General features: G+C 44.4%; 1 protein-coding gene across 1 annotated transcript in view; it reads right to left on the bottom strand.

Annotated features, from left to right (window-relative positions):
• Positions 1-25,769, bottom strand: part of BTBD11 (BTB domain containing 11) — a 69,648-nt gene that overhangs the window by 6,949 nt on the left and 36,930 nt on the right. Inside the window, exons 5-13 of the mRNA XM_005421795.2 lie at positions 22,909-22,998; positions 19,652-19,753; positions 18,455-18,548; positions 18,207-18,342; positions 16,375-16,595; positions 14,781-14,959; positions 3,117-3,222; positions 2,304-2,406; positions 461-542 (exon numbers count right to left, since the gene is read on the bottom strand). Of these exons, the coding sequence (XP_005421852.1) occupies positions 461-542; positions 2,304-2,406; positions 3,117-3,222; positions 14,781-14,959; positions 16,375-16,595; positions 18,207-18,342; positions 18,455-18,548; positions 19,652-19,753; positions 22,909-22,998 (1,113 nt within the window). The remainder of the gene's footprint in view (positions 1-460; positions 543-2,303; positions 2,407-3,116; positions 3,223-14,780; positions 14,960-16,374; positions 16,596-18,206; positions 18,343-18,454; positions 18,549-19,651; positions 19,754-22,908; positions 22,999-25,769) is intronic.

The following is a 25,769-nucleotide window of genomic DNA, read 5'->3' as shown; positions in this document are numbered from 1 at the left end:
TGTGGGCAGCTGGGATTTATGTGCAGCAGTAGCAGTCAATACATGGAGCTGCCTGAGCTCCAGCTCAAAGCAAGGGAAGCACATCCATGCTACAGGTACAGAGAGCAAGCTCTGCCTTTTCATGCCACTAAATTGATTGGAGAGCACTGCTAAGGAAGGGAATGAAGTGTGTCTCTTCCAAACCTGTCCATTAAATACAGAAAGAGCCAACTACAGAAAGAAATGCCTTATGCTGACAGGCAGTGCTTTGTGTGCACAGCCCATGTCAGTGAAATGCTTGTTGCTGTATCTGCTGAGGCACATTTGTGATCAATAGAACTCTGCAGTGCTTGAACAGAGATGAAGCCTGTGCTTGTGAAACCACTGCTCTGGTTTGTCAAATACATAAGTACTAATTTGGACAGGGCATGCATGGTGCTCCTCTTACAAGTTCCATTCAAATTCAGTGTGGGGACTGTACCTGAAAGATGGGGTACTTCACATAGTTGATCTCAATACAAGTACTATCAGATGAGGGCTTGCTAGACAGCAATGCTTTAAACCTAAATAAAAAAGAGCAAAACTGAAATACCAGCCCAATTATCTCTGTGGAAAAATGCAGTAAAAACAGTACAGAAGTGCAATGGAATAACAGCATCAATTCTTGCAAAACCAGTATATTGAAATGAACGTATTTGTCACCAAAAAGCATCCAGATTTAGACACTAACATAAAGTTCAAACCAAAAGGAAGAAGCTTCTCTCTGTAAGATTTCAATTAGAAATTTCTGAAAAATACATATAAAATAGAGTAAAATGTACATCTGAAACTCAGATTCTGTAATGACACATATTACAGAACCGTTTTTTGTTTTTCTTGAAGGCAACATGATCTTATATGAAGATCTGCAACATTTAAAACCTGAATGTTTTCCTTTTTTGAGTGCGATAGATTTTGGCTTATGTCCATTACGCTGGTTTAAAAAATCTTTTGGAACAAAACAAAAAAAGACACTGAGACTTTTAATGCTCCCATGCATGCTCAGTATAACTGTGTGAGAAGAGGCATGAGAGAAACTGGATAGGTTACTGTTCTCTGATTATCATAACCTGAAATTCAGACACAAGTTTCAGGACAAAAAGCTCACATATTTTTAGTTAATTATTGCAAACTTATGTGAGATATATACATATGTAACAATCTACTTCTCAAACCCAGGTATTCCCATTGATCAGAAGGTGAAAATGGGAAATTTATTGCCAGAAACACCTGCCCTTGTACCTTCTCTCTTTGTTAATTCATCTGACCTTCCAGCAGTAGCTCAGAGCTCAGCTTATCTATCAAGACCAGCATTTGCTGGATGGTAACCTTTCCCTCATCATGACTGCATCTTGTTAATTAAAATACAGATAACAATTTACTTGCTTTCACTAGTGTCAAACTCTATTATGAACGCAATTTACTAGGCTTAAAGCTGGAGTTTGGAACATATTTGTACATTACCAAGAAGCTCTAAACACCAATATCCATTTCTTAGTTGAGGGCACGGTCAGCTACTGCAGTTACTTCATTCAAATCTCTCTACTCTGTGATGTGGGTTGGCAGCTCAACTAGCATCAATTCCCATATTGCTTAAATCATCCAAACTCAGAGCTCTGTCCTTCCCACATCTCAAAATAAGCTGTTTTGGTGGGCCAGCAAGATTTGTTTAAAGGTACACCTTGAATTTTACAGCTGCACACAAATAATGTTCGTGAGCAACTCTTGGGTTGGGTTAAGCTGGGAAACTCACATTCAGCCTTCTGAGCACAGGAAACCAACTATAAATACTGCCTTTGGATACAGTATGGTATGTTTCACAGCTATTTAATTTCATTTAAAAGTTGTCGAATGCTGTCAAGAATTGTGTGATAGTAGCTTGTTTTTCCTGGAGACTGCTGAAACTGATGCAAGGCAGGATTTAACTCCTCACAAGAATTTACCACTCAGTAAATTATTAATAATCAAAGTATCATGCCTCCTGTATGGTTGAGAACTGAGTGCAGTAATGAGCACCATGCCAATGTGCCTCAGTGCAACAAAGTCAGATACATGGCCAGAAGCATGGATCATTCACTGGATGAAAATCTATTGACAGGAGCACTTGTTAAATATCTGGCAGATCAACCAGAAACAAGCTGTGGGGATGTTCTGATTAAGAAAAACTTGAAGATTGGGCCATTAGCCTTTAAAGAACTGGGACAGCAAAACAAACAAACCAACCCCACAAACCCATAAATCAAATTATATTTTTGTTAAAAACCAGAGATGTGTCTCTATTTTACCTTGGTGATGCAGTAAATAGCAACACTCGATGTGCATAAAATGGTCTTCCTTCCACCAGAAATGTGACATCTGACATCTCTTTATTGTTAAGAAAATGTGGATCTAGAATCACAAAAAGAAGGAAACAAAAAAGTCAATAACTTTAATTTGGAAGAGGTCTGAAACATACTGAATATTTCCCTGTTTTGATAAAAGAAAGCAATAGAATAGAAGGATATTGTTTTTAGTGAGTAAAGCCCATAAAGCTATTTTGGACAGCCTGAGACAACCACACTGAGTTCAGACAAAGGGAATTCACAGCTCTGAAGTCTGTGATGACCTTTGCTGAAAAAGCAGCCAGCCGTCCCTGCCGTGTGACACTGGCACAGCCTCCAGCTCTGCTGCCCAGAGCAAACTGCAGCTCAGCAGATCCTGGGGGGCCCTCTGCTCATCCCCCAGAAAACATCCTGGGCTCTGCTGACCAAGCTGGGAGGGCTGTGCTGGTGCAGCATCACCTGCAGCCAGCCAGGGTGGTTTGAGATCCAGACAGACACCTTGCTCCAGGGCCAAGGCTTGGATCCCAGCCTAATCAGCAACACAGACAAATCTCTGCAGATTTACGGCCCCACTCCAGTGCACCTGATGACCCTCCTGATGTCAGTGGGAGTTTTAGGCCACGTTTAGTTTGGGGCCCTTCCTTTCTCTAATTCTGTCTTTCAAATTTTCTGACTTTGAGATTTTTCTGACTTGCACCCTGCTCAGGCACCTGGCCAACCACAGCCTTCCCACAGCTCTCCCTGGAGAGCCGACGAGGATCTTGCAGTGACTCTTACCCAGGCGGGAGGTCTGCTTGCGCTTAATCTCCACGAGCTTTGGAATTGGGTAGGGTCCATAGCAATGAGTGAAAATGACAGAGAGCTGCTGGCTGATCACCTCGTTCTACACAAAAGAAAACAAATACACAAAACATAAGATCAGTATGCAAAGGACATGTTACATTGTTCTCCACAGGCACCTGTTTTAAGGTGAAAAGTGTGACTGTTGAAGCTTTATTAAAATAAGAGCTTACAATTATTAGCATTTGTTAGAAACTGCAGTTCTCATTTACTTGATTGCTATGTCTCCTGTACAAATAAATTTAAATTAAGAAGTGTTCTCCTTGGATGACAAGTCTTTGCCTACAAAATGCCATAGCCCAGTCCCCTCTGCAAAAACAAAGTTCCTTTACAACAGTGAGTTCAATTTATTTGCAGACTTACTGTACTGGAAAATGATTTTTTTTTTGCTTTTTAGAAAATAGTCACTGATCATGTCTTAGAAAACCCGAGCTACAGACAGATGTAGCTGCACAGCCTGCACACATTTGGAAGTGCAGCAGTCTCACACACAGATCCCTCCTCTACAGAGTGACTGAGGCACCAGAGCCAGCCACTCATTTAATCCCAAATGTTTCTTTATGGGCTCTTATACCTCTGGCACCAGTGTGGGCACCACTGTGCTGTGGAAGCCAAACCCTCACAGAACCAGGTCTGGTTCCTCGCCTTTACCCTTTTCTGCCCCAACTTTGGGGGCAAGGCACCCATAGGATGCTTTCCTAAGCACCTTGAATATTTGTATGCCTAAGATGCAAGGGTAGTGAAATGTATTTAATGCTTAACTACCTAAGTGCCAGACAAAAGCAGGATTTAAAAGCTTTGGCAAATTTTATCCCACACTTTGCTGATAATCGGAGCAAGTCTAGACAAGTTCAGGAGCGCCACACTGCTAATTCATGGTGACATCTTTTAACTACCCTGTTGGCTGGTGAGCCTCTCCACACCATGAAACTGTGAAATGGCAAGACACTTAGACATAAGAGGGTCAAATGCCAAGGAAATAAGCAGGTGAGGGGCAAAACAAAAATCATAGTATAAAAATTTGAGGAATATAGTTGTTATAGTAAAAATATCTCCAGGCTTTAGAAGCAGAAATGGAAGCTTTCCTTGCTCTGAGCACATTTCAGAAGTCCTCCTTAAATCCCACGAGTGACAGGAGGAGTGGCAGAGATGCTGTAATGACTCTCTAATTGAATCTAATCAAACAGGGTGGGAAAGGGTAGAGCTGTTCCCTCACAGGCACATGCTGATGTCAAAGGAAATTACACGCACTCGCCGCAGGCAGGAGTTGGCTTCTATTACTACGTCAGATGTAGCACTGAAAGAAACTCTAAGATAAGAGAAACTCTCATACTGAGAGACACCATTTAGCAGGCACAGGGCCCAGCCCTCAGAGAGGGGCTCACTGCTGTGGCTCCGAGACAAGAAGGGCGTCTCACCCCAGGAGCATCTCACTGTTCCGTATCCTCCTGTCGGAGCTCTCACAAAGGGAGTGAATCACAGGCTAAAGAGAAAAGGAAGATTTAAGGCCAGATTTCAAGAAGGAAGTGACTCAGCTGCTGGGAGGGTTGGGAGGGGAAGCTTTAGACAGACAGGGCAGAAAGAGCAATTTCTTCTCTGCTTGGAAGGGCTGTGCCAAAGCGCCAGGGCCGACTGAGTCAGGCAGGGAGGAGTGTGTCCAGAGGAATGCTGATTACTAGCAGGGCAGCTCCCAGCTGGATCTGGCAGATGCTAGAAGTCAGAAAATACAACAGAAGATGGGGACAATTCCATGGTTAGAGTGGAGGGAAGCTTCTGGGGAGGAGAAACAATGCCCACCTTTACCTGCAATGAATAAAAGCAAAGTGCACTGAAGAGGAGAGCTCCTGGCAGCCCCCTCTCCAATCTGCTGGGGTGCACAGGTCCTGTCTGTGTCACTGAGGTTTTCATGGGTTCCATGAACTCACCACTCCCAGCCACAGATGTGCCCATGCAAGAGCTTCTTAAAAACACACACATGCATCAATAAAGACAATGAATCTCCTCCTTCCAGGGTGTCTGGGAATGTGCTGATGGAAAATCTGGGTATTGGCTTTGCAGTGCCTTGTTAGGAGCTGGAGGTCCCACTCACCAGACCAAACCACAGCACACAGACCAGGACATCCAGCTGCACTGAGACCAGAAAAGGACAGGCCAAACTCAGCCACCCAACTGGGAGAAGGGGAAGTCCAACTAGTAAGTCCAACCAACATAAAGAACCAGTCATGCCTGCAGGCAATCCCACGGGAGCCTGCCTACACGGGCAAGGGGCTGCCAGCTCCCTGGGTCACCAGCTCTGTGATGTGCAGATACAAGCCCATTACAAAACCACTTTGCCCACAAGCCCATGAAAACAATGGTGTAAACTAAGCTCTAATTAGCTCAAAACGTGATATATCCACATCAGAGATGCTTAAAAACCCCAAGACATGGAACAGAGATGGGACAACGAAAAGAGACCTTAGGATGGACACATCAAAGAAAGAGGGCCGTCAGACAAGACAGTGGCTTCAGACTTCCCATGCAGAACACTGACCTCATTTGGCAGAGAGGAGGCTGGAGAACCTTGGTTTCTACTGGTAACATTAAATACTTACATCTCATACCATCCAAAGACCAAAAAATGTGCTCAGCAAGAGCTGAAGCATGTGCTTATTTAGAGTCATTGCTAACAAACAGCAGCAAGGGAGAGGATTGGTAAAGTATTACAGCACACCAAGTTTTCTCCCCACACCCCCAGCACGTAGCCAAGCTCACAGGATTGTGGCACAGGATCTGCTCCCCACACTGCCTCTGCTGACTTTTACCAATAAACCAGGCAGAAATAGGAGAGGGAAAATGAATACTTCATCTGTAGCTGGATGGCTGGGGAAAAAATGGCTTTTTTGAGCCAAATCCTGCTCTTGGAGGACTTGGGCTGCCTGTGAAGTGTCTGGGAACAACTGAGAAGCCCATGACCTGGGGCACAAGCATTCCTCCTGCAAACAGGACATGTTCAGCCTATTCAACCTTCACCTTCACACAGTGCCCACCACTCAGGTACCCACACTGAGATGCTCAGAAGCTCCCACTTAAGCACCAAGATGGATAATTCTTCCCTGTTTATCCTTTCATCCTATCAACCTGTGAAAGCCCAGCTGTAAGAGCTCACTGCAGCAGTTGTGGGCAGCAAGATTAACACTGGAGGAGCAAACCAAAGTTTGTTTTCTTGCTACAGTTTGATGTTGGAACACATTGTGCCAGGATGTGTGAGACTAGCACCTGGAGAGAGGCCAGCCTCCCTTCAGACACGGGCGTTCATTTGCACTCCAAGGGAGCCGACTCACGTCTTCTCCTGTGGGAGGGGGAAGAATGCTTGGCACAGGACATAATAAAAATATTTACCTGGCCATGGGATAGTTTACAGATAGGAAAGAGGGAACAGGGAACAACAGCGAGTCTTCTGAGGGAGATGGTGCTTCCAGCAGAGAGCTGGTTGGTGAGCAAGCAACTTTGCTTTGTAGATACAAGCAGTCCCCTGACTTGAAAGCATTCTTCAGCAGAGATCTAAAGGAATTCCCCAGTCCTGCTGAATGCACTTGAACTGTGAGGGGAATTTATAAATTCTTTTGAAGCAAAGCTGGAGGCTTTCAAGTTGTTGGACCAGAGATGCCTTGTTGATTGATCTGAGAAGAGGTGAAGACCTGGGTGGGAAGGGCAGGGATGTTTTTTCCTGAATGTCCCTCTGACAAAGGTCTGTGGCAGGATTCATGGAAGTCTCCACCAGGCCTCAGCACATACCCTGGGAGAGCTTCCTCCATTCCAGGTTACAGGGATCAATGCAGCATAGCTATTCTGGGATGTGTTCCTACAAGGTACTGGACACAACTAGGAAATACATAGCCAATATTCTCCAGTGCCTGTGCAAGACACGTGTCTATGCCCCAAATTCTGCAGGGTGAAATGTGTGTTGCAGACTGCTCAAATCCCACTGCTTAGTTCTTACCAGCCTACAGACACCCTACCATCTCCACGTGGCTGCCATGAAGGGTAACCTCTTGTTAACAAGTCAGGCTTCTTTCCTTTACCTCTGAAATCCCAAGCAGTGTTTTGGGGTTTTCTTCTCCTGATGCTACATTCATCAGCACAGCTCCATTAATGCTGTTTTAACCTAAGTCTGCCAGGCCCTCAAATTCCTCTACTACATAGCCCAAAAACCAAAAGCTCACCACATGAAGGCAGAAAAAGTAACACTTATTCTTCTGGGCTTGGTGTCTGCGTGTTAATACTCAACTCCCCAGCAAGCTGAGAAACCACACTGCTCAGAGAACAGGGGCACTGGCAAAGTATCTTCTCTCTCTGGTCCTGAGGATGCTTGGGGGACCCATTTCTCTGCTAAATGCAGAGTGGCAGAAGTGCTGTTTCCAGTCAGCCATCTCACATGCAGTCCCCAGCAGCCGTAGTCTCAGGATACCCCGAGCCCATTGACGACTTATCCATGACACGCTGGGATACCCTTGAATGAGTCCTCTATTCATGCTCCCCATTCCCAGAAAAAGATGATAAAGAATGAAGTAACAGAGAGGGCTTTTTGCTGTTCCCCATTCCTGAACACTCAAACTCTGAGGCCTTCTTTTCCATCTCAAAACTGTCTCCACCCTTGCACAGGTGATCCCACTACCATCCTCTTGCATAATTCACGCTCAGCAAACGCCTCAAAACTACATAAATGCCACTTCAGATGGTCACTCCTAGATGGTTAAGCAGCATACACAGAATTAATATCAGTCAAACAGCTGGAAAGGGAGGGAAGCCCCAGAGGTTGGAGCTACAGTTAGAAGCAGTAAACTGCACAACAAAATGGGTTTTGTTAGTGCTGGGCTCAAGCCCCTCCACTACAAGCACAAACGGAAAAGAATTAATCACAGGTAAGGCAGAAATGGACTCTTCCGTTGCTTCTGGGAAAGCTGCCAAGCCTCCTTTTCAAAAGGCTCTTTATATCCCAGCTGTGCATTGTATGTAAAAAGCTCAGATCCACGGGCACAGTCTAATCCCTGGGTGAGAGCCCAGAAAAGGGCAGGTGTCACATCCACGGCATTTATTTATTGTAAATGAAGAAGGCTTCTGCCTCTGGCAGGGGAACATTTTAGAAGGTAGCAGAGGGTAGGAACAAAATCAAACCTGTGTTAGTAAGTACCAAGCTGAATGTGTGTTATGAAACCATATGAGATGGGGTTAACAGTGTGTTATTAGCATGCCACTCAGTACCTGGCGCTCGCATCTCACACGCAGAATGCAGGATGTACATGTGTGGATAACCTGGCTCCGGCTTGCTCGGAACTGTTCAGACACAGAAGTGCTACAAGTGACAATGGGCAATGCTACAGATCACTGCAGTTGCTTGAGAACAGTGAAACCTGACTAACAAATCACAGCAAGTCCCAGCCAAAAGATGGATCACGGGGTGCGGGCTGGGCACTGGATGACACACAGAAGGACATCAGACACTCCATGGGATCCATAAGGAGACCCTTTAGCATACTGGATGTCTTCAGGGCTATTTTTAGTACAGGTTTTGGTGTGCCTGTCTCCTCTGTTTTTCTTCAGCTGAAGTATTTCAGTCGTCAGCCAAAATACTCCATTTTCAGGTGTTGATTTTTTCAAGAAAGGTAAAATATTTTGTGGGAAATAAATATCTTTTATTGTAATGAAACCTTTCATTACAATAAAAGCTCAGTTTTCTGTTGAAAAGCAGCTCAACAAGACAGAGAGGAGTCTTTTCTGATGGTGTCCAGGTAAGAGAAACACGGACAGCACTCTCCCAGGAGAAGACTTTCCTTGGGACATGATTATAACAGAGTGCCAGTCCCAGTGCTATGCAGGGCTCACCTCTCCTGTCTACCCTTAGCCCTTCCTGCAGAGCAGGGCACTCTGGCTTCATGCAACAAATACAGCTTCACTCAAGCTCATCTGAAACATTCATTTCAGCCCACCACGAAGCAATGGGAAAAAGTTGAATTTTCTAGTTCCTTTGTCTTCCAGTGCCACTTTCTAGGTCATATGCATACCCTGGGGAAATAACTGATTTTTGCTGACCACCATGCCTGGACTTAACAGAACACACATATGAGCTGAGCCTGTTGACATTCTCCAACATTTATTTTATAAGAATCAAATCTAGAAAAACAAAGAAATCAATCCCAGCAACAGAGAAACTGAATGCTCATCTCAAGCTTCAGCTTCTGAAAGTTTTCTTGGAACGTAACAGCCAGATGCTTCATTCTTTCCTGCTGCATTCTGTTTGATGGAGACACGAAAATACTTTTTCAGTAGTTACTGCATCTGTGACAGAGGCTGTCTCTGAAAAGACATATTTTAAAAAACATCCCCGAACTTTCCTTTTAAGAGATTTCGGTTTCCAAATGGAGAAGCTACTGCTGAAAGAGTACCTGAGCTTTAAACCATATAGGCTAGATTTCTCAAGATACCCACATGCCTGAATCCTTTTGGAATTTTAAAACTGGTTATTGTTCTGAATTGCTATTTGTTCTCAATAACTGTCAACACCAGACTGATGGCTGTTATTCAAGCAGCTCAGCCTTCCAAAAGAGTCTGTGCACTCCTGCACTTTTCTTCAGCTGCCTGTAGGTGCATTTTTAAAGGTTCGAAAGCTGCAGGAATTTTAAATCCTGAGAAAACATCTTTAAAAAGTAGTTTCCTGCATCTTTCAACAAGCCTGGCTGCCCAACACCTCACTAATGGGCCAAATATTAAAATAAAATAAATAAAATAAGCATGTTATCATGGACAGAAATGGATGCGAAGGATGGAGAGAGACCTTCAGAACGCAATGAAGGTATGGCGGTGAAGGATTGCTCCTATGACTTCTCAAGCTGATTTAGTCTTAGACAATACACTAGCAGGAACACTTATAATCCTAAGCCAAGTTTTCCTGGTGTGAAGCACCTCTAGGAGCTTCAGACAATGCTTTAGCACATGTGCTCAATGCACATGTAGACTCACACATGCCCTTCAGCAATGCATGGCCACACAGGATCCAAAGAAATGGCAAAGAGCTCCTTTCCTTACTGGTCCTATGAGGGAAAGGGAGAAAGCTGTAAGAGAGATTATTTGGAATTAAAAGATTGTATATTTTCTCAAAAAAATAGGCCAAAGACAAGCTGATATAAATTGCTGTGGGCAGAAAAAGCAGTGGATGAAACTGGCTCGTGACCTCATCCCACTGGCAAAGGTGCTGGCTAATCTACATAGATGGATCTGGGTGATTTAATGACAATTCAGTCTTATGCAGAGCCCTGGAGTGCAAACCTAAACTCAACCTCCTCCAAAGGCCAGATGTGCTTAACTTCTGAGGTTGTGGGCTTCAGTCTGTCTTTTTAGGTTGTGGAAATGTCAAGATCAAACTGAACAGCTCCAGGATTTTCGTAGACAGAGGACACAGAAGCATCTCTGCACATTCAGCGTATTATCCTTAGGAGAATCTCTGCAAAAACGGAAGAGCTGACCTGCGAGCCTCACCTCAGGTAGTACAAGCCCATGGACCTGGATGCAGCCCCCACACAGCTCTTTTAAAAGCTTCTGTTTGGTGGGGGGCACTCCTCAGGTAAATATGGTCCTCTGACATGGGGCAGGTGGGCAATCCAGCTCAGAGTCAAGCTCAGGCAATGCAAACATCAACCTCAGCTGGAGGGAAGGGAAAGCTTCCAGTAGGGAGTTTGGGGGAGTTTTCCTGGGCCATGAAGAGCAGAACACAGATACCGACAGGCAGGAATTCAATTGTATCTTCCTATCATTCTTCCATTACAAGATCTCCAGCATCATTTTAATTTTGAGGGACTCAACTCTGCTCTACACAGCAGCTAAAGTTTAGCTCAGGGCTACTCACTCCCAGAAGTGACTCTCTGGCTTCTGCTTCACACAGCCCTGTCAAAACCACTTCTAGCAGGTTAATTTTGTGTGCTTGTCTTCTGAAGAGACTGAATCCATCCCTAAATGGTAGTGCCTTTCCTACCCATGCAGTGTCCCAAAACCATCATGTGTCATCGACATTTTTTAGGTTGTTGGGAGTTTTCCAGTTTGGGTTTTGCTTGCTTTTAAGAGAGGTGCCTTAAACTGAGCTCTCAATGTCTTTACCACAGATGTTGCTTTTTCCAGAGTGCCTTGACCCTGATCTTTAATTTGGTAATGACCCAAACTCACTGCAGGACAGCAGGAGCTGCAGAGGGAGCAACTGCAGATGGATTCTCTGTCTGTCCTCACAGCTCTGCCTCAGCAGCATGGAAACACTGCTACTTCCCCACTCCCCATGCAATTCTCAATGGTGTAGCTGATAGAAGACATTTAAAGGGATGAAAGGAAATGAAAGAGCTCCATCCCACTGGAAGCCACCAGGAGCTGGGTATCAAACCTTCAGCTGTGCTTTTGGAAGACTTCCTCCAGGGCTTCAGTGCAGCAGTGAATAACCCATGTGCAACCTACACACTGTTCTCCCCCACTGACTTCACAGCTTGAAGAAAGGCAATAAACCCAGAGACTTGAGCTCAGCCAGTTTTGCCTGACTCGCCGAGTTTTGTTGCTGTTCTGTGTTACTGCATCAGACTTCTGCAATTTTTAAAATTTGTTTCTACTGTCAGCATCCCAGCACATAGATGGGAATGGAGTTCCACCCTGCCACCCTACAGGTCACCAACACCAGTGCTAGCAGAGCTCCCACACAAACCCTCACATCTGTATCCTCTAGAAACAGGCATTTTATAAACCATCTGTAAGAAAAAAGGGATTCCTCATATCTGATACTGTTCTTGTAGGTATTGGTTAAATTTTCTTTAGTATTTTCATATCTATAGCATTTGGCCTTTTTTTTGCATGGCCTGGGAACCTGCAAGAACATTTCATATGACAGTGCAAAGCAGAAGGTGGGGGCAGAAAGTTTGCTTCCTACCCTGAGAGCTGCCCTTATGTTTCCATGTGATTTTTGGGGAGCTTCTCTGGCCAAATTACTCAACACTATGAATTGCTGTCTGGCTTATCCAGGTTATCACAGCCTCTGAGACTGGGACTGTCACTCCATGAGACACTGAAAATCTGCCTGTTTAATTACCTCAGTTTCCCTGTTGGTGAAGGGAGGATAAGATCTTCTTTCATGTCTCAACTCATTAATATTAGTAAATTGTTCTGAGATTATGGGATAGCTGGAACTATTTATAGGAACACAAAATGCCATTTCTACTAGGTGCCAGTTGCCATGCAATTAAAATATACCGAGCATCACAATATGCAGCAAATGGGACATCTTGTTTTACATCAGCAAAGAACTGCTAAGTGGCTCTCTGCTTCCTAGTTGCTTATTTTATACTTTTTTGCCCTGAAAAACTCATTAAGGAAATGTACTGGGCCAGACTGTGATGTTTAGCAAGAGTCATAATCTCTCTCAGAGTTTCCAGCCCACAGGGAAAAGCATGTCCATGTGGGCAAATCAAGCTCCTCTCTCCACAGCTCTACAAAATGCAGAGCTTTACAGTTTGCTGTCAAGAGAGAGGGATGTGAACCACAGTTATGGCCCTTCTGCACCTCTTAAAGGAGATTTCTATTCTATGGATATACACAAAAATCTCTGCTCTCAGCCCTTCCACAGAAGGAGAACAGAAGATCCTTTAAATCTCAGCTCTCCTCAGCTGCCTTCTATGGAGTGACCAGGGAGAACTTTTATTGGCTCATTCTCCTACAAATGAATTTATGTAGATTCCTTCCAAAGGGCTGCATAGTCTCTTTCCTCATTTCTGTCTGGGAGAGCTTGTAAGAGGCCATTTGGACAAGACCACCACAATAATTCATAACATTTGCAGACAATTTGTAAACCCTTACAGTGTCCCAGAATGATAAATTATTTTTTCTAAGACTATGAAACACTGTGTGAGTGTGTGTTTGTGAATATGCATGAACACAGGCAGTTCCCCCAGGCCTAGGGGCAGGCATAGAGATCAGCACAGATTTCTTCCTCATCATGTCGGGTTTTTGTGATACTTCAGTTTTTTGCCCCTCCAGATTTTAGGTTTCTAAGTGAACTCAAAGCAGAAGGTAGCAGTCTTATTTTTTTCCCAGGTCTCTTACAATAGACTGTGGAAGATGTAGATGTACTAAATATATAATCCTATGCAAATGATTTATTCTAATGATGATTGCTGGCCTTGGCTTCAGCCACCCAGGAGAAAAGTAAAGTCACCCCTCATCCTAAAAAATTACAAGGCCTAAACTTATTCTCTGTTAAGTTTTCAATATGATTAGCTTCATATCGACTTTCAAACCAAACAGCACTTTGCTGGTAGTTTCTGGATGAACATACATCAACCCAAGTGAGTACAGAACAAGAAATCTACAAATCCTAGGATCTGGAACAATTTCCTAAAACCTACCTCAAAATATTCTCCATAAATACTCATCCAATACAAACTAATTGCAAAGGCAAGACTCATGGGAGCAAAAATCAGAACAATACTGGAACAAATATGCAGGATTTGCTCAAGACTCTAGTCCAAGCCTGCTTTTGCAGCAAGATAGAATAAATAAATCCATGTAGGCCATCATTAGCTATACCAAGTCTGGAATATCTAGTATTGAGTACCTATACCAGAACCTGTCCCCTTTTCACATTATTTAGGCTATTGCTAGAAATTATTTGCTCCTTGCTGTTACACATAGAGTTGGGTGATAAAAGTTACTTACTTTCAGTTTAATAATTAGAAGGCCATACCGACATGTATTGTGGAGTATGAGGAAAAAGAACACCAATCAAATAATTTTGATGCTTCTCATCACTACAGTGTTATACTGGTAACAGTAGACTGTGACTGGGCATTCCTTGGGAGTGACTGACTCTCAGGGGAACCAGTAAAGAAGAGACTATTGGTTATAACAAGTTTTAAATTCTTCACTAGGTAATACATTTCCCTCTCCTTGCCAGCTCCATGATCATCCCTTTTGCCATTATACTTCCATACCCAATGGTACCTCCTTGGAAAGGTTTTGTTATTCTGATTTGCTTGGCTAAAAAAAGGTCAGCTGAAAGAATAAATCTGGGGAACCTGCAAGTACAAACACACACACACAGAAAATTTTCTTTGCTCATAGAAAACAGTCTCCTCGCAAGCTTTAGAAGTCCAAATCCCACATGAAGGGAAGATAAAATCATGACAGGCTAAAAAAGTCCAATAAACATGAATATTAGCTTTGTTGTATGGCTCTGTAAAGCAAGCTGGGTGAAATTACTCCTTGGGTTGGCTTGGTTATCAACTACTCTTGCCACACTGCCATGACCCTTTTGACTTTAATTTCACCACTATGCACCAGCTTTTGTTGTCTCTCCAGCTTACTGTTAGCACCTGTGATTAGGCTGTTCTAGTAGGAGCAGTGATTAGCCTGTGTGTTTATAGCCCATGGTTCCACAGTGAAAAAAAACCCCGAGATACATATCAATACAGATAATAATAATCCTGTGTAGTCTAAACAACCTTTGGGAAAGCTGTTCAAAAATAATATTGCAAGCTTTTGTGACTTAGAGGATGAGAATATGGCTGATTTGCTTTAAAACACGCAATTTCATCCTACCTTGCTGGCCTTCAGTATCTCAAACATCAGAGGCAACCCTTGTGTGATGAGCTCCTCAGTGTACTCCTCTTCCTGAATGGACTTGAACTCCTTGAGCAAGCACTGGATGAGGGGCCGTCGGTGCTGCTGGAAGGACGTGCGCAGAGACTCCAGCCACGTGTGCAGCGTCCAGGGAACACCTGCACACAGAGGACACAGCTCATTCCCAGCTCCAGGGAACGACGTGCCCTTCTGCTTTTTTACCTTTACTGATATTAACATTTCAAGCGAAAGCTGCCAAATCATTCAAGAAATCAAATTTCTATTTATCCCTACTTGAGAAGGCTGATGGTTATCAGTACATCCCAGAGCTAATGCACAGAGGCTTTCCTCCAAATGCTAAGAGAAGACTGTGGTCTCTCAGCTCATCTAGCCTTCAGCTTCTCTGCAGAGACTACCAATTTGTGGTAATTGCCGTGGAATTCTGCGTTGCAAAAGCCTTTTGGAAACTAGATTTACACTAGCTCATTTGTTTGAATGTGGCCCTGGAGAGCCATTAAAAGGTGAAAAAAACTGATTTTGGTCCCTACCTACCTGGATTCAAATTGGTGGTCTTCATATTAAAACTTGCTTTAAAGTGATACCCCATGTCCTCTCCTGATCATTAGCATTTTCCCTAAAGAGCACTGAGCAAGTTAAGCAGATCAGCCCTTTCAAGCAGCTTGTCATGGCAGAGCCACTCTCCAGGAAGTTAAAGGGAACTGCTCCCATGCACTGAGCGAGAAAGCACATGGAGCTAATGTACCCCTGCAGGCATGAGGCTGGATGCGACCTACTTTCTGCTCTTATAGAATGGAGTGGAAGGAAATATAAGCCTGGTGTTTGGCAAGTGAAGGTTTTTCCTTCTATGTCAGAAAATGTCCAATGCCTGCAGAGCACCCCTGCCACTCTCCTCTCATTCATCTCCAGATCTTTGCCTGCACAGTCCACTGCACGCTCTGACCCACATCCTATGGCCCTAGGACTGGAGCACTGCCCCAGGCAGAGGCACACCAGGTACTTGGGTCTCTCTTTCTCTGTGAACAGATGAATGGGGATGGTAAACACACAGATCGATTTCCATCTGCGTCACACAACCACCCTACCCACAGGCAGAAGCAACTTCACAGGGGGATTGTATTATGTTCGAGTCCCTCACTGGCAGACCTGGCATACCAAGGAGTTCAGCTCCCTGCTCCTGCCTTCGGAGCCTCAGAAAATAAAGTTGTTTTAATGGTGGACTGCTTTAAAGCAGAGTGCAAAAGAGAAGCAGCTGGAGGTGGCCCATGACAGCTGAACACTGCCCCAGAGCCTTGCCTACACTCTGCCATGCAGCAGTGCAGATGGCTCCTGGTGGAAACCACTGCGTCCTGCAGAAAAAAGCCACTGGCCCCTCAACAGGTGTGCTGTGGACCTGGAATGGGCTGGGAACCTGTCAGATCTCCCACCGCCTTTTATTCCAAAAGAGTTGAGGAAGATGTGACCGTGGTTGGTTTAAGCAACAGCCCGTCAAGAGGGACGTGTTTCTCAGAGTGGTCCTTCCCTGGCCGAAGCAGAGAAGGAGCCCAGCACTGACCTATGCTCCGGATGTCGATGGTGACATCCACGTAGCCGTGCTCGGCGCTGTGGTACATGGCTTCCTTCAGGGCCTTCAGCTTGGCCTTGCTGTTGCGGCTGGCGCAGAGAGGAGCTGCTGCTGAGTCGGGCAAGTCCGTGCCCTCAGCCAGGATCTCCTCCAAGGACAGGATATCGCTCTTCTCCTTCTCCGGCTGAGCAAGCAGCTTGCGGAAAACATTCCTGTCAAGCACGACAGAGAGGGAGAGAGGGGGCAGGAGAGGAGAGGAAGGGGAGAGCAGTCAGTGGCCAGGCTTTCACTGCACTGGGCTTACTTGCTGTGTGGCAAGTTAGGACACCTACCCAAGAAATTACTCCAGCTAATGGCAGAACCAGCTGAGAGCAGACCCAAGGCAAGCACAGCTCCTGCTAGCCCACCTGCACTGCCTGGGACATGTCTGCAAGTCACTGCTGTCGTGACATGAACAGCACAGATGTCGCATGAGGGGCGGCATCTTGTGGGAACAAAGACTCGTGAACTAAATGTGACTCAAGACTTCTTCAGCAACCAGGGAAGGCCAAGGTGCCTCTGGACAAGCTCTTGGGACTCCTACCATGGCAGCCACCTGAGAAGGGAGCTGCCTGGAGCTACTGAAAGCACCACCACTCGATTCACACTCAAAGCAGTCTGGGAAAGCTAGAGCAGCTAGACATTCAACAAGGCCAGTCAGGGCAGGTTCAAGCACAGCTGGGACTACTCTACAAAGCCAGTGATCCAGCTGGGCCATCAAATAACAAAACCCGAACTCAGAGACTTTGTGCCCTCAGGTTCTCATCAGCCTCAGTAGTTTCCCTTGGTTTTGCAGCTGTGAGAAGAGAAACCAGGCCGGCTCCCAGCCCACCCTCCTTGTATGCCAGTGTCCCCCCCCTCCCACTAACACTGCAGCATGGTATGTCCCAAACAAATTTAGGGCAGAGATGGAAGGAAGGAGATGTGTGTGAGCGTTATACAGGTAGGAACACAAGAGTTAGTGTCTGTGACGTGGACAGCCAGCAGCCAAGCCACAGAGAGCCCCAGGTTCTCTTCAGGCCTGTGGTTTCCATTCACACTGAGTGAATGTGAGACCTCAACACCCAAAGTGTCCTGTCTGTGCCAGTGATTTCTCGCAGGCTCCAGATGGACAGAGCTGTTGAACCTGCCCTGACGTGCCGTGAGCGTGTTGTTAGACTGGCAGCTCATCTCTAAGCAAACACACGGTAGGTACTGTCTCTAACCTGTATCTATGTTCCTCTGGATGGCTACAATCAGAAAAGTAGGAGTGTGAAGATCATGATACTAATTCATTACACTGCAGTCAACTCCTGAGCGTTGCAATGTCATGCATGCCAGATGCTCATCTCAGTAGTTCTTTTTTTTTTATATTTGCAGCATACAAACAACATTAAGACACACAGGACTTTACAGTAAACATAGATGCAGAAAATCTATTCAACAAAATTAAGGCTGCAGCAGTACAGACACAATTCACTCAAACCTGAGAAAAATATCAAGAAATTCAGAAGGAATGTTTTTGACATTCCTCTCTGCTGTCACATCAGCTGCCATTTAACAACCACTGCATTGAACATACCACAAGAAGTCCCCTTCCTTTTTTTTTTTTTACATCAGAAATCAAAACGGAGCTTGTACCACCAACTGGTTTAATTCACATGCTAGCAGAAAGCCTTACGTCTCTGCTCAGTTGGTGGCATGTTCAATTGTTCATGCAGAAATTTCACCCATCTGCTCAAATTGGATGCCCAGGCAAAAAAAGTAGCACTGGAAGGATGCCACTAGACTTGTTCCCACTCTACCTGTGTCCATGTGCAGCAGCCTGACTGAAAGAGTTCATGTCACCTTGTGGAGTCATGGAAATGCCATTCCTGTACATTGTTCCTATCATGGGGTCAGCTCCTCGCTCCAACAGCAAACTGACCAGTTCAAAATTTCCTGCAAGGCAAGAGATGCAATTTTAGTCCTTTTGAAATCCAGTATTTGCTCACCTAAACCACAGATCCCAGCTGAGGAATTGTTACAATGGGAGGAGGAAGAAAGTCCTTACCAGCAGCTGCTGCCAGCTGTAAAGGAGTTTCAGAGTAATTTTCCTCTCCATGCTCTAAGGAACCTTCTACCTTTGCTCCAGCATCCAGCAATAGCTAGAAAGAAAATTCACCATTTAGAGCATCTGGGGATATCACACTCTGAAGAGTTCATGAACAGTGACAAATGAGAATCTAATGCTTCTTGTTATCTGCAAACCCAATACAATGGAGACACGTGACATGCAAATTCTGCCCATTGTTTCACAGAGGCAAATTCATTCCTTTTTTCGCTCATTTTACGCTGCCAAACATCAGAAGCTCCAGCGTCCAACTTCAGAGCCAAAAAAGTGTAACCCAGCATTTTTGATGGGAAATGGGATAAGGTCAGTGTTAGGAAGTAATGCACTGGAGATGGAAGAAAGTTATCCCGACAAGCATCCTTCCTTCATGGTCTTCTAGAAGCCCAGCACCATCCAAAAATGGATCAGATTTCAATTGTCTCCATCTTTTATATGAAGACATGGCCAAAAGAAAGGCAATTCTTAAGAACCAATTACAGCAATGAGTCCAAAAGCTGTGGTCTCCATCGGAGACACTTCCATGTAAGTAGCAGCAATGCTGAAAACAAAAGTGGCCAAAGAGAGCAGGATGGAGCCTGTGCTCCAGCACCCTCTTGGCCATTTCTGTCTTAAGGCCTTCAAAGTTTTGGTGCTTGAGTGTGTCACAGACACAGCTGTTTTGAAGAATAAACCTTCTCAACTTTTGAGATGCCAAAGCACGGAACCAGCACATCCCACATGACACCTGGATGGGCTAAGGAGAGTGAGGGATTCTCCTCCTCTGGAGCAGCATGAGAGCTGTTGTCCACCTCTCTCCCACCAAGGCAGCAGTTTTGTGTTTGCTAGAATATTACAGTGTAAGAAAGTGCAATGAATGAATAAACAAACATATAAAACAAGTGGTCAGGAAGGAGCACAAGGAGTTGTCAGACTTTCTTTGGTGCAACTCTGCTTTAAAATTGTCCTGTTTAAGCCTCATATTGGTTAAGTTTTGAACACCATAATCACTTTGTAAGTCTATCATGTATCAGTACACTCTTGAAGCAGAAGTAACCAATATGAGTATGACAAGAGGATGCTGGTTTGAGATGGATGTAATTAGAACTGAAGAGGAGAAAAAAAAAAGAATGAGATGCAGGTAGGGAAATACAATAATACCTGAACTACAGGAATATGTCCATGCAACACAGCAAATGTCAGAGCTGTCCAATGGCGGGTCTCAGGGTGGACGGATGGGTATTTATGAGCAGTACTGACAACCTATAAACAAATTAAAGTTATTTTTTTAAAGAGCTATATGTAACAAAATTCAACTTGCCCGAAAGTCAGGCATGTGAGGGAGTAAGTGAAATAGAAAACCTGGGAAAGGTGCTTTATAAAATGATTGGCTTCATTTTTTTCCTGCAAAATTTTTCTCAATATTAAAACTGTTTGTGCTGATTTGACAGCTTGATTTGAGTTCTTACCAAATGAAGTCTTTTACCAACTACTGTAGCTCCATCTAAACCACTGGCCACCAGATTCTTTTGCACAAGGGCAAAACATCCACAGCTGGTTATAACAGCACACACTGGGGAAGTAAGGATGGATCAGGACATTTACAGCTAAGGACCACTCCCACTGACTTCACCAGGCCATGTACCAACAGCCCTGGGTCTTGGGATTGCTCCAGGCACAGCCAAGTTTCTTTGAACTTAAATCAGTACTTTTGTCACTGCTGTCATGAAAGACAACATCACAAGCCCTACCCTGGAGTTTGCAGGCATTCTTCCAGGCTCTTCCTGTCTCACCAGAGGAAAAAAAAATGTCTGAAAAGTGATGGGGCAGAGTGTCACTTCAGAAATGTTTAAGAAAATCTCCTTTTACTGCCTTTTCCTGTCTGAGTTGAGCTAAAAGTGCTGGGTGGTGACAGTTAAAAGAGATGCCAACGATATCCTTAAAAAACAAAATGCTATTCTTCAGGTTGCTCCTTCTATTTTCTACGCCTTAGTGCCTGGTGCCTCTAATGTAGACATTGGGAAAGATGAATAACCATTCTTTGCTTCAGTTTCCCTGAATTCCCCCATCTTAAAGATGGGGATATTAATATTGATGAGGTTCACAGAGCTGGTAGAATCTAATGAACATTTGCAATCCAAGGCTGCGCACTCAGATGGAGTGTGACACTAAAATTCAAAATCTTGTTATTGATCTTCAGAGGAGGACTAAAATCAGAGTAAAAGATGCACCATCTCTCACCAGCCAGCTCTGCTTTCGCTACCTTGTCTGAAGCACTTTAATCCATACAGGGGAGCAGGGCCAGTCATTAAATATCCAGTTCCAGCAGCAGCTCACATTTCCAAGTGCCACATGCAGCAGCATTTTGCTAGATGCAGGCCCTCAGTCCCAAGGACAGGGATGAGGGCAAAATCTGAAGACCCGTGCAGATCCCACAGCTTGCCAGATCTGCACCAGCACCTGGCTGTTACCACCCAGATTTGCCAAACAGAGAGCTCAAGGGCACCGCAAGGAGTGTGCTGGCCTCTGAACAAGGACACGGGGCTCCTTAGGGGCTGGGCTGGGTCAGAAGGAATAGGATTAAGCAGCTCAAGCCTTGGGGTTTGGGATGTGGAGCAAGAGCAGCAGAGGGGAAGGATGGGCAGGACCAGGGCTCAGTGAATGCACCCAGCTCCTCCTCAAGCATGGTTCCCACCACTGTTTGGGGCAGTCCATGGAAAGCAGCAAAGAAAATGAAGTCATTTAAACTCCTTTGCTCCTTTTTGTTTTGTTGGTTTTTCATGGGTGTTTTTTTTGGTTAGTGTTTTTTTTTTCCAAGTCAGAGTTCTCTCCAACACAGTGTTTGCAAAAGACCTGTTCCTGGATAAGCTTTTAAGGATGAGACTGGCTGAGCAGCTACAGGTCCCACTGAGTACAGAGCAAACTGCAGCCTCTCAGCACATCTGGAAATGAGTCCATTTTCACTAAGGGTGGGCAATCAAAAAGGGAGGTGCCCAGCATTTGAGGCTACTTTTGGAAACATATTTGCAAAGTGAAAGGGAGAAAATTATGCAGCACCTGACAGTGTATTTATTTTTGTTCATGGTTGATTTGCCTTTTTTTGCCATAATTGCCCAATTTGCACAGTTGGTTGTGGTGTGCACAAATCATCGTATAATTGCACGCCATAATTATTCACAGTTCTTGTCCAAAAGTGTTTTCATTTGATTTTAGAGCAAACACTCTACAGCAGTGAATTGGGGAGGTTCACATTCCTCACTGGAGTTATTCTCTCATATGTCAGCAGTTTCAGGAAGACAAAACTGTTTAAATTTGCATTTGATTCAAGCCCGGAAGATTACTGGAGCAATTGGGAGGACTGCTCCCAATGAAAATTCGTCCTAGGAACCAAATAATGCCACTTCACATCTGAGCCACAAGGCAGGGTTAAGGAAGAGATCAGCCTCCCTGCCCATCCAGTCTTTGGTCTGACTAGGGGTTCAATCGTTCAGTTGCTGCCAGCTTTGAGGGTCATGTGCTTGGCTGTGGGGAACTGAAATCACCAGCTGATTTCACAACATGGTAGTAACACTGTCAGTCTCCTATGGTTGACAGCAGTTTCTACTTTTTAAATTGGACTTTTTAAAAGTGCAAAACGTCTGTCTGAAGTAGTGACTCCAATTTATCAGCTCGCTCAAGTCCAAACAGAACAGATGGAACACAGATAAGTGAAGCAGACAGCTTAATTTACTCATGACCTCAACAAATTGAAACTGGAATCATTAACAAATAACTCTTCACGGATTTTCAAATGACTCTTAAAAAATGTACATACCTGCATTGCACTGGGTTGGACAACAATCTGCTTGGTGGACAGATTGTCTGAGTTTGTGATATGCATTCATCAATGAGACATTTATATTCTGGAAGCTTCAAGCTCGTCATCCAACAGTTTTTAGCCCAAGGCACTTTGTAAAACAAAACAATGGAACCTATATGGCTCTTGTGTGCTGGGGATGCTTACTTGGAACATCCATATGCATAGAAATGCTGAGCTTTGGCAAGTTACCAGACAGGCGTTTCTTTCACCTTCTCCATTTAAAGTCAGCTGAGATTCAGTGAGTCCTTGTAATAGCATTAGAGCTGGGCCCAGGGCTAGTGCCAATTAATGCCTGTATTCATTTGCAGTGTGCAAATACAACTAAATCACTGTTACCTGAGGGTTAACTTCGGTGACTGGACCCCTTCTGTGCAGTGAATCCCAGTGTTAACCTAATGCCATTTGATTTCACTGTTCATTTCAAGTGGTCCCAATCCCAGATAAAACAGATTTGTTTTCTTTCTCATGCTTGAGATTTTCACTCCGCTACATTTCCAGGGGGTAATTTAAGATGTAAACAAACAACAGAAAAAAGATACAACCAACAAAAAGTCCTCACCTCAGCATTCAGATCTGCTCCAGCATCTAGCAGCATCTGCACCATAGCCTCATCACCCCTGACACAAGCATACATCAGTGGAGTCATGCCCTAGTCATTTTTTGGAGTTAAAAAACAAAGGAATTGACAAATTTAACACAGAACTCTCTTTGATTTTTAAAAACAATTATTTAAGTATATATCATCAAGACTAACAGCATGTATTTAATGAAAGCCCATTACCTCTGCTACAAACATGCCCCTCAGACCAGTGAAAGTCAAACACTTTGGTAAAAATCTCCATTTTTGTTGTCACTTGTGCTTACTGCTTGTATTTTTCATGTTGTCTTCAGCATGGTGAGTGAAACTAGGCTTGCCAGCCTCACCTCCATCGTATACTAAACTGAGCACTTTTGTCTTTGGGGCCCCAAAAGAGACATGTTTTCACCAAAGCAACCATTATTTCCACTGGTATTTTAGAAAGACAAGAATTCTATTCAGTTTTCTATTATCAGAGTGTCTTAAAACCTAACTTTTCAATTACTAAAAGAGCCTTTAAAACATCTCAAGCTCCTTTTAAGATCAGTCAGATTTGAGCACAGCTTTTTCAACACGGATACTGTAAGGGGCTGGAAATGTCAAGGCTTTGTATAGCACTCCCTAGCAAACATGGACTTAATTTCAAATGAAATGCCAGACAGCTTTGTTGCAAGTTACTGGCTCTAGGAAAACATGGCCCTGCTTGGAGAAAAAGTGGATTAAGTAACCCTTCACTACAGAATCATCACAATGCAATTTGTATTAATCTGAAATACCTGCTATGCCTGATCACCATTTCCCTTTAGGGAAGTACTGCTGTGGCTGTGGTAATGAGTCCAGATGAAACCATGAACAAAATTATTAAACCTACTGCAAATTATAACAGCAAAAGCTGCTTATTAAATACAGTAGGGGGGGTTGACCAACAGCCACCAGTTGCTTTGCAGTAAATCTCCTGTACCTCTGATGCGTGTTTACAGCCTGCCTCGAGGTTCCCCAGTGAATCTGCTGTCAGACCACAGTCCATTTGCTCTTTAACCCAAGTGCTGCTATGAAGGGAAGTTATTTTCAGGGAAACTGGAGGTACCTGTCATGGCCAGACACTGAGCTGTGACACTGCTCTTCCTAGCAAGAGCCCAGCACCACTGTTCTTGCTGAACTACCCCAGTTTTCTTGTTTGTATGAAGGGCTAAAGGTAGTGGGTGCTTAGGTATGGAAAGGCTGCTCCTGTAGAGACAATATAAATTAATGTTTATGCCTGCAAGGTCCTTAGGTCCTCCCTGAAAGACATGGAGCATTTCACAGGATCCAATCTGCAGTGTACTCATGGAATAAGCACTTGGGTCCTCATGCCATGCTTGAGAAAAAATAAGTTCACCCTAGGCAAGGGGAGTTCTTGTGTGACTTGAAGCTATTTGCAAAGAGAATTTGAAAGTACTTCAGCCACAGCCAGTGGCAAAAGATTTCCTTTGGCAGTCAGTAAACACTATGGGAACAAACAGGACCACGCAAATTACAAAAAAATTGTGCTTGGGCCTTGGAACATGAGGATGGGGTAGCAGCTTAAAATTAAATACATGTTCCTTCAAATGGTTTTTCAGTTTCTGTAAGCGGCATCACTGGATAATTAATTCAAGTGTTCATTGAGCACAAGGGGTCTAATCAGATCTGTAGAAAATAATCTGAAAACCAATCTGAGCCCCAGTGCTGAGGCTCCCCCTGCAAGACACAGCACGTGGGCAGCCACAGTGAGGAGTCCTGTGGCAACATCCGGAGCAAAAGCTCAGCCTGGGAACCACGCAAGAGGTCCTGACCCTGCTGCAGCTGAACGAGGACTTAACACTGACTAAAAGGGGCCCAGAATGTTATGCTGCAGTGTCAGGGTTTTAAAGAGTTAATGAGGATTTTAACCTCCCCTTCACTGGCACTGCTGTCCCCCTTGCTTTTGCTTCTGCCAGTCCCCCCAGGCTTGCCCTGCAGCTCAGCCTTCTGCTGCAGCACCACTCACCCCCCTCTCTGCACGTGGGAGGAATGGATTTTTAACGAGCCCATCATTAGTGCTCGAAGCACACACAGGAACAATGTGTACAATCAACACAAGGGGCATTTGGCTTTTGGCAAAATGTGAAATTACTGTCTTTCTTTCAGCTTTGTATGACTTAGGGCTCTGTCCTGCAAGATGTGGGATCCTGCAAGATGTGGGACATTTGATCCAGCGAAACATTTAAGCACAGGCTTAACTTTCACTCAAATAGGATGTAAAAGCATGTGTTCAGAGTTAAGCATATGATTAGGTACTTTGATGAATCAAGCCAGAGTGTTCCCAGTTTTCAGCCTGGAGGACAGAGGAAATATGCTGTGAGAAGTTTCCAGGTTCAGGCTAACTTAAAATAACAATAATTTTAAAAAGTATGAACCTTGGAATGAGCAGTCCAATACTATTTTTTTTCAGGAAGTATTGCCCTCTTCTAAAGCTTTTCTCAGATGAATCCACAATACTAACTCAGACTGAAGCTACTCAACAGCAATGTAATTCACATTCCTGGAACAGCTTTCATCTCAGAAGACCTAAACTCATGAACACTCCAGCTCTTGTCCCATGACCACCTGAGAGGTGGCAGCCACCTGGCTCCTGTCAAAAATGATGGCACAGCTCTGAGAACATGCAGCAATGAACTTTCATCAGGGGCACCAGAAAGGCCAGGGGACTCTATTTCAAAAGGAAAGGTTAGTATTCATAGCCATCATCTCCCTCTGGGAAGGGGGAACCACCTTGGTGAGCACTACGGTCAGCTGCCAGTAGGTAGCTACAGAGGGCAGCTTTATCCCCAGCCACAACCACC

The sequence above is a fragment of the Geospiza fortis genome, unplaced genomic scaffold, assembly GCF_000277835.1.
Source record: "Geospiza fortis unplaced genomic scaffold, GeoFor_1.0 scaffold173, whole genome shotgun sequence".
Taxonomy (NCBI): Eukaryota; Metazoa; Chordata; class Aves; order Passeriformes; family Thraupidae; genus Geospiza; species Geospiza fortis.
The sequence above is the reverse complement of the archived record's forward strand: the minus strand, read 5'-3'. Positions and strand labels throughout refer to the sequence as shown.